This window comes from Chroicocephalus ridibundus, chromosome 2, assembly GCF_963924245.1.
Source record: "Chroicocephalus ridibundus chromosome 2, bChrRid1.1, whole genome shotgun sequence".
Classification (NCBI taxonomy): Eukaryota; Metazoa; Chordata; class Aves; order Charadriiformes; family Laridae; genus Chroicocephalus; species Chroicocephalus ridibundus.
Window position 1 is genome coordinate 19,820,675 of NC_086285.1, and position 12,325 is coordinate 19,832,999.

Sequence of the window (12,325 nt, forward strand, 5' to 3'; positions counted from 1 at the left end):
ATTACTCTACCTCTCCCTTTATCTTCACCACTTTTCATTCTTGTTTATTCACGTTGCAAGGTCCTGCAATAGGAGTACTTTCTCACTATGTATAGTACTCAACATAGTGAGGCCCCATTTTTAGTCAGGGTCCTTTAGTATTTCTGCAATGCAGATAAATAATAAAGATTGCATTCAAAAAACTTTTAACAGATAGAGCAGTGAGAGATACACACTTGCATAGCTGATGGTTTTATTCAGCACATTGCACATCTACTCCAGTATCACTGCAATAAACCCACTGGATCCATGCTGATCCAGCCTGTTGCAATGAAGTCAAATTCAGCGTCTAAAATATACTGCTTGTCAGCTTTTGAGTGGCAGACAGAATGTCCTTCTGTTGAAACAGTATGTACTAAATCAGATCTTGCTTCTTTGAAGCATTTTTTTTTCAGGTACACACAAGACATTCTTTTATAGGGGGAAGAATGTGTTAAGTAAACAATAATTGAGTGCACAAGTGCTAGCCTGGGAAGGCCCATATTTCACTCTTCCATATAGCCGTCTTTCACAAATCATGTAAGGGCAATAAATGAAACAGATAAAACTCACAGCACCATGATATGTTGATATGATTGTTTACCTTCTTTTGCTCTTTTGATGCAAAGTATTTCAGGTAAGAAGTGTTGGTTTGGGTTTTTTTCTTTCAAAGTCCAAAAACTTCAGCTATAATTTGAAGAAATATGAAAAGAAGATAAAGTCTAGAAAAGTTGGAAAGGGAAACTACTGTTACCTTAGAATATTGTAATTTCCCAGGATCTGTGTTTAAATTCAGTAATTGGAACTAGTTGTTTCTGGCTGTTTTTCCTATAGACCTGGCAGCCCATGTTAATGTATCTGACCATGACAGCAAATATTTACATGACCTTTTTGCATGTTGGCTGCTTTGCATACACTGTAAAAAGACAAGATAGGGAAAATTTCTTTAAAATGACTGAATACATTAAAGCTATACTCAGCCTTAACTTGAAATGCAGTTCCCAGGGAGCTCCTCTCCCATGAATTAAACTGAAGATTCTGCTGACTTCATTAGGCTTGAATCTGGCCCTAAGGGCTCCGAGAAGGCAGTGCCACTCCTAACAAATCACAGACTTCTCCTATAAAATCTATGGCCATTCACACATCTTGTACCTGATTTAACATGCCTATTTTAATTTCTAGCTCATAAATAGTAAGTAACAATTAATTACCACCAATATAATATATAAGTCTACCTTTAACATTTATATTTTTATGTGTAAGTCTTACAGTACATTGCATACACATGTATAGAGAGTTATTTCTACCGTCGTGTGACAGCAACCAATTCACTATCCCTCTCTCCGCAAAAGTTTTCCCATGTGTAAAACTGCAACTACGGCCCTGACTCTTTTTAACAGGCTTTGCAAGAAATGCTACAATAGATCCAGGTGTTACTATTATAATCGGTAACAGTATTTCCATAGAAGGTGGCAGCAAACTAATTAATCAGACACTAAAATCTGTGCCGGCTAAAACTTGGGGCTGGGGTGGGGGGGAAGGGGCTAACAAATAATGTCCAGAATATTCCACGCTTGTTTAAGTCCATCCCCATGCCAGTCCTTAAGCGGTTGTGTGATTTTACTCCTGTGAGTAATCCCTCTGCAGGCAAATAAAATGTAAATGGCAGAATTCAGATATTTCTGCAGAGGCCTTTCAATGCCATCTAATTTTAGGCACAGGTTTGCCAATGAGGAGCCAAATCATCCTCTGCTTCTTATTCATCTGGACCACAGCAGCAGGGCGCCCTGGCCAGGACACCCAGAGAAGGCGCCTGCAGCCCGCAAGCCATAAAGCTTCATCCTCCTCAGTGATTTCTCAAACCCACATCCTTGTGCGTTTACGGAAATCCCTCCTAATACCATATTCTTCCTTAGCCCAACCCTGCCTGTACAGCCCCATCCTGGGGGAGGACTACAGCTGTTACTGCAATCGGAGGTGTTAATCACACCCTGCCCTTCGGGGCTGCGACCCATCGCCTCAACCGCCCCGACCGCTCGGTCACCGCAGAAGATGTTGGTGGATCAGGCCCGTCGTTTGTCCGGCTGTGCCACTACAAGTGAAAATATGTGACTACAAATGAAAATATCCGTCAGTCTTCATTTCATTGCGGAGGTACCCAGCTGCGGCGCGGGCACAGGCTGGCTGCTGGCGTAACCTCGCTGGGCGCTTGTCAGGTTCTGCCTCCTCCAGGCAAATTGCAAGCGAAGTTCGTTGAAAGCTTTTGAGCACTTTCCAGGTTTCAGCTGATTCTCGCTCTGACAGTTTTGCTAGATGATTTTTTCCCACAGTTATCGCACTGGAAGAACTCCCAGCTTTCAAATAGATATTTTAAATTACATTTAATTTTCTCTTGCACAGTGAATTAATTTATTTTAATATCTTGCTTTGTCTCCGGGCTGCAGATTGATGAGACAAATGCCGATTTCTGATGGACCTCTTAGCCAAAAAAGACCTTCCTTTTGAAAGCTGTGGCTGAAATTTTAAATGGGCCCACAACTGAAACACCGTTTTCTGGGTCGACTCCACATTGGCATGCCATAACCTTGCATGTCAGAACACCATGTCCTATTAGATTAGTCCTGACTGACAAATCCATGATGTTGGGGTAGCCAAAATGTATTACAGCTATTCCTTCTTAGGCTCCATGTTAATTCAGACCACAATCTAAAAACAAACTGACTCATATGTAGTTAATAAACCAGGAACTTACAGAAGAATTAGAATTTCAAAAAGAAAACATCAGGTTTTAAAAACAACTGCATTGAGATATTAAATGTAAAATTAATAAAAATTCACAAAATTTGGTCATTTTCCTCACTGAAATTACGTTGGCTGAGGAACAAAACATAATTTGTATTTAAATTAGATTAAATTAAAAAATTAATAGAGGTGGAAAGGGAGGTGATTACACACAGCTTGCTTAAAATCATGTGAACAGAAATATTTTCATGACACTTTTAAAACTGAAGTTATAAACAGTTTCCTGTTTTTTAAAAATAAACACTCCCCTTGTACTGCTGGAAGTGAAAACAATCCTAACGGGCTACATACTGCAAAGAGTCTCAAAATTAAAATTTCAGAACATTGCTCATGGTGATGTTAGAACACGCTGGCAGAAAAGCCTGAAAAGGACTTTATTGTAGAAGAAATCCATTGAGGAATAATAATCTAAAATTGAACTATTTTAGAATCATTTTTAGACTATCTTTTAAAACAAACCATTTGCTATTAATAGTTCCTGGAACAACTTGAAAATGATAGATTGTGGGGTGGTGACAATATATTACTTCCCATTCAGCTAGTATGATGATTCCTTAAGCTACACACATAGCTGTGACCCCTCCTGCAATGCAAGTGGGAAAACACTTACTTTGCTCCAGTTTCAAATTTAAAAACTCCCAACTCAAATGCTTCATATTACATTGCTTCCTCTTTTTTTTTTTTCTAGTGTATGAAAGACAGGCTGAGATAAGATGCCTTGCAAGGTCTGAAAGCCTGGCTATTAAATGAAATGGTACAGCTTCATGTGACCGTCCTCCATTAAGACCTGGACAACACACTTCAGAATACGCAACAGATGCTTAAAAAAGGGCTTAAGAGTGGACTACTTAACAGTGAGCTTCTGCAGCTCCGGTCCTCTCATCTCAGCAAAGATACTGTAAAACTGGAAAAAGTGGAAAGAAGGGCAACAACGATAATCAAATGTCCGGGATGGTTTCTGGGTGAGGAACATGTGATTACAGCAGCACTTCTCAGCCTGGAGAAGAGATGATCCGAGGGAAATGACAGGCCTACAAAATCAGAGATGGCCCAGGGGGAGCAGATAGCGATCTAATGTTTGCTGTCACTTCCAACACAAGGACAAGGGGGCAGGACATTAACTTAGAGCAGATAAGCAAATACAAAACAAAGCAAGGGAAAAGCCATGGTTGGGCAGTAAACCAGCAAAGCTTGCTGCCAAAGTCACAGCTGCACTGTTGCGGATGTGAAAAATTTACATGGGTTCAAAGGGAGACTGAAAAAATACCTGGAGGAGACAGCTCTTAAAGGTTATTACACAGGCAGAAACCATAACCATGAAATCCCCGAGCTAAAGATAGCTTGAGGCTGGGAGAGTACTCGGGGGAAGGATCACACACACGCATGCTTCCCCTGCTCTTATTCTTGCCTAGGCTAGCAAGACCTAGACTACGGTCCCTCTTGGGGACAAAATATGGGGCCAGGTGGACTCTTGGTGTAATCCAGTATAGCCCTTCCTATAACTTACCAGGTTTATTCATAGCCTTAGAGCACATAAGTCTTTTCCAGAAGCAGGGCTGTTGTATTCTTTTCAGATGTACGCACTGACAATGGGAAAGCTGTTTCTAGCTCAGCTTTTGAGAGAGAAAACACTGCACAAAGCACTGGTGCATAGCAGGCCATTCCCTTTGGTGCCAATAAAAAGCTTTCTAAAAGTTGTTTATCAATTCTCAGCTCACATGTGAAAGAAAAGTTCAGAGCTGAGCTCAGATACCCTTCATGGCCTGCGGGATGTGTTCCTGTGCAACCTGCTCTAGGTGAACCTGCGTTGGCAGGGGAGTTGGACTAGATGATCTCTGGAGGTCCCTTCCAACCCCTATCATTCCATGATTCTGTGTGATTCTGTGTGTAATTGCTGAATGCCAGCTGAAACCCACGCGGTGAGGCTGGACTGCAAGTCACACAGGGACTTGCAAAGGTCCCAATGCACTTGACATCGCTTTCAAGCAAATACACGTTTTCTGGAAAATCTCACAGGTGAAGCAAGTCATTCTGAGGACGCCCTAGCCAGCAGTGACATATAGGCAGAGATGAATCCTCTGCATGTATAGTAAACATACATGTGCTACTGGCTTGCTCTTAAAAGCACCCCTAAACCAAAAAGTCTTGTCCAGGTTGGAGTCTTCAACATTTCTCCCCAAAGAGCCTGACATATTGGTGGCCCAAGGGGCTTTGGGAGCACAGCAGTGCCACTCCATGAGCTGACATGGGCAGGGATCAGCCCCTTGTCCCCAGTCCCACTGCTCTGCACTTGCCAGCTCTGGGGGTGGCAGGGACCCCTTCCAGCCCTGTTTTCTTCTCATTTGTTGTGTTTGTCAGATATCATAATACTCTTGACAGAATCTGTCTTAGATTGTTGAGGAACGAGTAAACCACCATGACAAGCTTACAAGTATGCTATGATTTACAGCCCAGCCTTTGGTTTATGTCACTCCGTGTGTTGGGAGATGAGTCTCAGGAAAGCAGCATTTCAGTTTACTACCTCTAAGCAAAAACCTGCCTTCCTCAGCAATCCGCATTTGAGTTAATGCCACCTTCTCAGAGCAGTTTAACTGCCCTCTGGTGTCCTCCCTCAAAAAAACAGCCTTTACTCCTACCATCCATCACATGAGAGCAGAGTCCCAGGGACAAAATCCACTCTTATAAAAGGGGCCCTGGTTCACAGCTGGGCTTAATTCAACCCTGAGATATGGGAAGAACGCGGGAAGCAGAGATGTCCACCTGCACTAATATATCACCCGTGTCGCCGCACAGGTGGAAGGCCACTGCCCTAAAGTAAAGGGCATCTCTGTCAGCATATCCATTCAAATCCTCTGCCTGGAAAGCTATCGCCACGCAAATGCCAAGTCTTTTCACTAAGAGCTGGATCTGTCAGGCAATAATATCTCTAGGCTTCTTCCAACCAGGTCTGGCTTTGAAGAGATGATAAAGTAAAACCCTTCTGTCTCCTGTCTGAAAATGAGGATGCAACCTCGTACTAAGTTCACTGCCACACAGTATGCAGGCTTGGCAAAAAGTATTTGCAATACTGGGTTTTAACCGTTATTCAGCAATTCACATCACGGTCTGCGCCTTTCTCCTTGTCCACCATGTTCCCCGCACGCTTTCAAATCTTATGAAAATAATTTCACCATTCCCCGACGTTACCCAGTACCCCCTACTGAGCTCATTTCCAAAGAACAACCAGCCATTAAAAATAATGTGCTACCAAAGTCTTGAATATTTTAACCCCAAACTCTATAAAGATTATTTTCAGTGCACAAAGGGAAAACACAGGCTAGGAGCAGAGAGGAGAAGGACTGAAGTGGGGTCTTACCCAGTGATCTTTCCTTCGTTTGGTTGGCCGACCTCACCACGGGAAGGCTCGCCCGTGTGCGGCTGCCCCTCGAAAAGGGGGTTGGAGAATCACCCTCGGACATGGCCTCTAAGGAATCAGCAGACGCTTCAGAGAGGTGTTCTGTCTGGTCACCCAAATTGGGCTGCGGGCTCTGGGACGGCTTTGGGCTTCTTGTCTGCAAAATAGAACATTTCGTTATTGGTCTACTGAAACTGGAATATGGGGGGGGAAAAAACAAGAAAAGAAGGAAGAAGTCCAAATTTCTTCAAATAGTGGTATGCTGAAGGTCACTTCCGTGTAGATTATTTAGGAAAACAGTGTCTTTGGGTATTCTATGGTTTTTATGGTTGTATATCCATATTGCAAATTTTGTTGCTAACAAGGCCCCGAGGATAAGACACATGCTGAGAAGATGTATAGCAATGCCATCCCTTGCTGCTCAAACAACCACTATAGCATAGGCATGTCCATACACGCACACATACACACTTACGTTGACAAGTGTACTAAGAAAAAGGCTCTGAAAAGAATTACTATGATGTAGTTGTAAACTATCAATCTCAGTATATTCTGCTGTGCCGTCTGTGAAAGGTACAGGTCATGCAGTAAGGCCAAAATAGCCATCCAACATTTCTAGCTGAAATCACAATCACAATTTTGCTTTTTGTTGCATCAGCACAAACAAGAAATGTCTTCATTAACTGACCAAATTAAGCATGATTTTTATTGGGCAATCATACCAGTAAATTGCTAAACACAGTGCTTGGGAAAAGCTCACTGTCTCAGGAGGGGAGAGAGATGGTTTCATTTATGCACTTCTACTGACACTCTTCATTGTAAGATCTGCCTAATAAAAACACAGTCAATAGGAGATACAACGTCCTGAACATTTTTTTGCTAACTGTAAGTGACATTGTAAGTGCTTTCTACAAAGAGGGGTTGCTTTAAGAAGCATACTCAATACTGTTCAGTGAAACTCTCTCAACCACATGTTACTAGTACTTTGGAAGGATAATTTTCCAGTCTCTCAAGCAAACTCCATATCACAGCAAACTAGAACAGGCACTGTACAAGCAGAAATTCAAAGCACAGCAAGCTTACTCCGTCCCAAAACCAGTATGTAAATATCAACTTTATAAAGGCCTATAATCGGTATCAGGCACAAGATGTCATAAAACATATTTGCTTTCCTCTACCCTATCATTAAAGGTCAGATGCTAGTACATTGAAAATCCCCTGTATTAAAATCAACTTCAACTCTAGGTTTGAAGATGCTGTCAAGATCCAGAAAAGATTTTGCCTCTTTCTGGAAAGCCACGATGACTTATCTTGCTGACATGTGGTTCCTTCAGTGGTTTTTCAAGAGAAATTAGGTGAGCTCGTTTCAGAAACAGCATGCATCACATAGTATTCCCTATGTGGCCTTGAAAGTATGAAAAACTTTTATTAGATTTTCATTAGCTGGCTATAGAGGCCTACTGTTGCCAAGCTGTGCAGTTGCTCACGAACTTCTGTAACTTAGAAATACCTCACAAGAGAACTAAATCCTCCAGAACTTTTCACTTTTGAAATGCTAATATTAAAGTATTAGGTATTATCCAATGTCCTGCAGTGAAATTGTTCAAGAGCGCTGAATTTTTGCAGGACTTAAAGCTAACAACATTTGCTCTCAGCAAACTAAAGTATGCTTTGAAGTGCCTCTGACATGGTCAGCACTAGTCTCCAGGCTGTAAATACAGGGACTTGTGCCCGAGAATTTACAGAGGTGACAAGTGACCTGCGAACACAGAGAAAGAATTTGATTAGTCAGTACTTTTTCATTCAACTTTTTCTAAATGGCTTGGGAACCATAACTGCTGAAGTATTTTATTTACACGGGCATATTACAGAAGTACTACCAAGCCAAGTCATTACAGCTTTGTAGTTCCTTGTACTGATTAATAACTTATCTCTATGTATCCCTTAATAGGGAGCTAGAAGGCATTCATTCTCGCTTGCTAGAAAACCATAACTAAAAAGAAAACAAGATGCAAAAAAAAGCAACAAAATCAACCTGCAAAAGGTCTTTAACTTTAGAGTTTGCTGGAAAGGGGATTGCTTTTGTTTCTTTAAGAAAAAATCTGATAATATCAATCAAGCTTATTTTGCTTTGCTTTTGCTTATTTTTGTTTCTCTTTCATTTGAATCCCCAGATGTCATTTGAGACATGCAGTTGCGTGTGCATAGTTTATCGACACGTGTGAACAGGTGCATGTTGAAGCAGTAAGGGGATACTCCATTACCAGACGCGACAGACACAGTTTCAGCTCTGCAGTTGCCCAGCGTGTCCCGTCAACGCACAGATGAAGCCAGCTTCAGCAATGCTGTGTTTCTTTGGTTGTCCCTGGGGCAATTCTTTAGGACCTAACATACAGCACCTCAGATCCCCCTGGATGATAATGCCAGCATTACTCTGACTAAAAAAAACCCCTTTTAGCAGCCCTCATTCCTCAACTCAAATACTGCAGCCCCAAGAGTACTGGAGCCTTCCGAAGCAAGGCAGAGGCAGATCATGGATTCTGCTCAGACCTGAAGCCCAGTCCTACTCTTAACATACACCAGTGCAAATCCATAGTAGTTCCACTCTAGTAAGTGGAGCACTGCAAACACAAACCCAACGAAGCTATTAATGAGATCCACCATGTATACAGATACCCTTTATAAAAGGTTTCAAGCTATGTCATGCTCAACGTGTGTAAACACTGTAATTCAGGAGTAATTCAGAATTTTAAACATGAAAGAATCCTCAAACACAGCAACAACGGTGGTTATTCAGGTAACTGAGAGATATGAGTGCATATTTAATAGGAAAGCATTCTTATTATTGTCAATGAGGACTAGGCTTGATGCTACTTAATAATCCAGTGACTCCTAGGCAGCACTTCTTAGGAAAACCAGACCATGAAGTGGGGAGATGACAAGTAACATTTATGGAGCAACAAACTACAAGGACTTGTAAAGATAGATGAAGAAAGCCAGGCAGAAACCTTCAGCATTATCCAATGCCTGTAATAATTTTTCAGCACGTTGATTTCAAGATTAAATGAAATAAGTAAGATAGATGTCAAAGAAATGCTTAATAAATCATACCATACAGAATGTTCACTAACATATTTTAAAATTATTCAAAAACTTAAAATAGTATTTCAGGAAGTGTCCCTTTAAATACTCACTTTTCAGGAACTAGCACGCAGTATAAGCATTTACAAAATAAATATTCACCATACAGCTCATGTTCCAAGACCCATCAGAACCCAACTAGAGCTGCTGTGGAGACAGCTGCTACTAGAGTCAGGATGCCGCTGTAACTGCATGCTGCATAAACCCAGTGAAAGCAATGAACGGGACACCACTGTGCCTGGGTGGCTGCCTTTTTAATATGTCTGCTAGCAAAGGGCAAAAACCATAATGCCTAACAGAGAAGAAAACTTGAGACATGCCCACTGAGGAGTAGCACGATCCAAAATCAAGACATTTGTAAACAGATACTCCACACATGCACACAAAACCAGGGAAATACCAGCGCTTTCCTAGCCACACCTCTGGGACAAATGCCAGAAAACAGAAGAAGGTTCAGAACCAGGCAGCAGGTCTCTCTCTCCCTATACCAATACTAGTTCCCTTACAATTTTCTCAGTCAGCCATGGTCTTCCCCTCACCAGTTTTATGTTAGGAGACATCCCCTCGCATGTTTCGTGGTGCAATATGCTTGATTTTTCAGCCAGATGAATTGAGCTTAACCTCCTTGAGGACTTCTCTGATAAAAGATCTTGCCCACACTAGTTCTGGGTAAGAGGCTCAGCAGAAAGGAAAGGCCTAAATAAGGATGAACAATTCTGCTGAAAACTTTCATATTATTAGATAGTGCATTGAGATTACTATTTTATTTAATTTTCTTAGTATACAAGGATATACATCCCTGCAACCTTTTCAGGGTTTATATTTAAGTATAATACGCAGAGGTAGCAGTTACAGAAGATCCAGCATCTTCTAATGGCTCTTGGGATTTGATCAAGAATTAAAACTGTGGGTAGTCATGCCTCACGACTGATGCCTGTCTGTTACAGCTTGTCCAAAGTATGCACTTTTAATATATCTGCTGTAATTCTTTCACTGACTTGGAAAAAAGTACAGGGCCCCTGAAATGCAACAAAATTTCAAATAATGAGCAGTGAAACTGGAAGGTACTTGAATAAGGAGAAGTGAAATACTGCTGAGATGCCAATGCAGCGAGCAGTCACGGGGCACCAGAGATGCCTCTCTCTCTTCAAGTGCCACACAAGCCGCTGCTCCTGCTCCTCTGCTCATGTTTGTCCCCACTAATGCCGTCATCCTTTTGTTCTACCCAGTTTTATGGCTCTGCTCTTCCTAACATCCTTCCATGCTCATTTCCATTTATTTTCCATATTAATTTACATAAATGAAACCTTTTTTTCCTTCTTTTCCTTTTTAAAAATCTCTCCTGTAAATGTTTCACACATTTTCACAGACAAAAGAAGAACTAAGAAAAAAAATCCCATGACCTGAAGAGGAATTTAATTTAATCTCTTGATCAATTCACACTTTTCATTTTCTGTCTCCAGGAACTTCCTTAGCCTTTATCTTGACAGAAACTTATCTCTTCAGGAGAAGAATCTTATCATACACATCTTCGAAGTTGCTAGCATTCCTGGCAGTGTACAAATGGTAAACAAAGACATCAAAAAATAATACAGCACTAGTAAAATAACTCTTTCCAATCAAGTGCTCTAAAGAACACACTTAGCATAGGCAAAAAACCCATTTGAGTGTCCTCTTGACATTTCAAATAAAGAAGAAAAAAGAAAAGAAAAATGGAAACCCGCTTTTCTTGACCTTCAAGTAAACTATTTTTCCTGTGACTTGTGTGGAAGATGGCTACCGGATGTGTGACAGACTGCAAATATGCATATAAACAGGCTGTGTTTAATGTATGATGAATTTATTAACTCTGAAATATTGCCACAGCACTTGAGCTCTTATTACCACAACAATAATATTTCTTCATCACATTTGTGTCAAATTGTCCAAATTAAGGTTGTCTGAATGAAGGATCTGCTTTTTACAAAGATACAGAGGCTTTGGGGTCCCATATTATCACAACTGCAAGGTTTTACTTGTCTGGACATGTTATTAGTGACATATTGCTGTTGGAGAGAAAGTGAATACTACCCACATGTTCTTATTTTTAAGCATTTATTGTAACAATGTTTTCCATAGCACTTTCTCAGAGAAGTTAAATGCTTATACACGTCTATATAAACTAAAGTTCATATTACATCTGTGCAATGGATGCATTAGGATACTCTCTCTCACTGGGGGAACTGGGGGCGGGGAGGTGATTCAGCAGCTGAATGCAACATAAAACCATCTTTCATGACAAGCTCGCTTTTCTCTGTGTGTTATTTCACCATCGTGAGATGTAAAAATCTATGGTATGTTCCTTTCAGACACCACCAGCTGAAGCCGGTACCATGCCAGGAGCAGGCGCACGCCAGCATCCGTGCTCTCGGGAGCTGAAGAGAGCAGGGGAGCAACTGCCCACTCGACAACATGCAGACTCTGTAGGAGTTATTTCTACTACTCCTCAGTGTCTGCTCATGGGTTAGCGGATGTCTCTGGCTCTTATTTCTGTATTTCGAACACAAACGTTTCACTGTTTTCAGTTGAATCAATGGCAACGAGCTACAAAGCCGGTCCTTGCTCATGAGAACTCTCCAGTTGGTGGCAATATTAATTTCTATAGTATGAACACCCAGAAGTCTTTCCTCCTTGATAAGGAGAGACACAGCACCTGAGCCGTGGCTGCCCACCGTCCCTAGCACTGAACCAAGGTACCCCACTTGCCTGCAGCCTCCCTGACTTTGAGGCATGTCCTGCGTTGGATGCTGCCCGGCCTCCCCCTCGGCTGCCAGCCGGCGGTCCAGGGGAAAGCCTGAGTTCACCCGTACTCACCGCAGGAGGAAAGCAAACACAGCACAAATCACAGAGCCCTCCCCGGGTCACGGTAATTAAGCAAAGCAATGAATTCAGTGTACCTAAGGTACAGCCCCGGTGCAGATCTTTTCACGC

General features: G+C 41.7%; 1 protein-coding gene across 16 annotated transcripts in view; it reads right to left on the reverse strand.

Moving 5' to 3' along the window:
• KIAA1217 (KIAA1217 ortholog) overlaps positions 1-12,325 on the reverse strand; it is a 371,004-nt gene that overhangs the window by 93,627 nt on the left and 265,052 nt on the right. For all 16 annotated transcript variants that reach the window (XM_063324650.1, XM_063324651.1, XM_063324656.1 and 13 more), the window contains one exon: positions 6,176-6,371. In XM_063324650.1, coding sequence (XP_063180720.1) covers positions 6,176-6,371 — 196 coding nt within the window. The remainder of the gene's footprint in view (positions 1-6,175; positions 6,372-12,325) is intronic.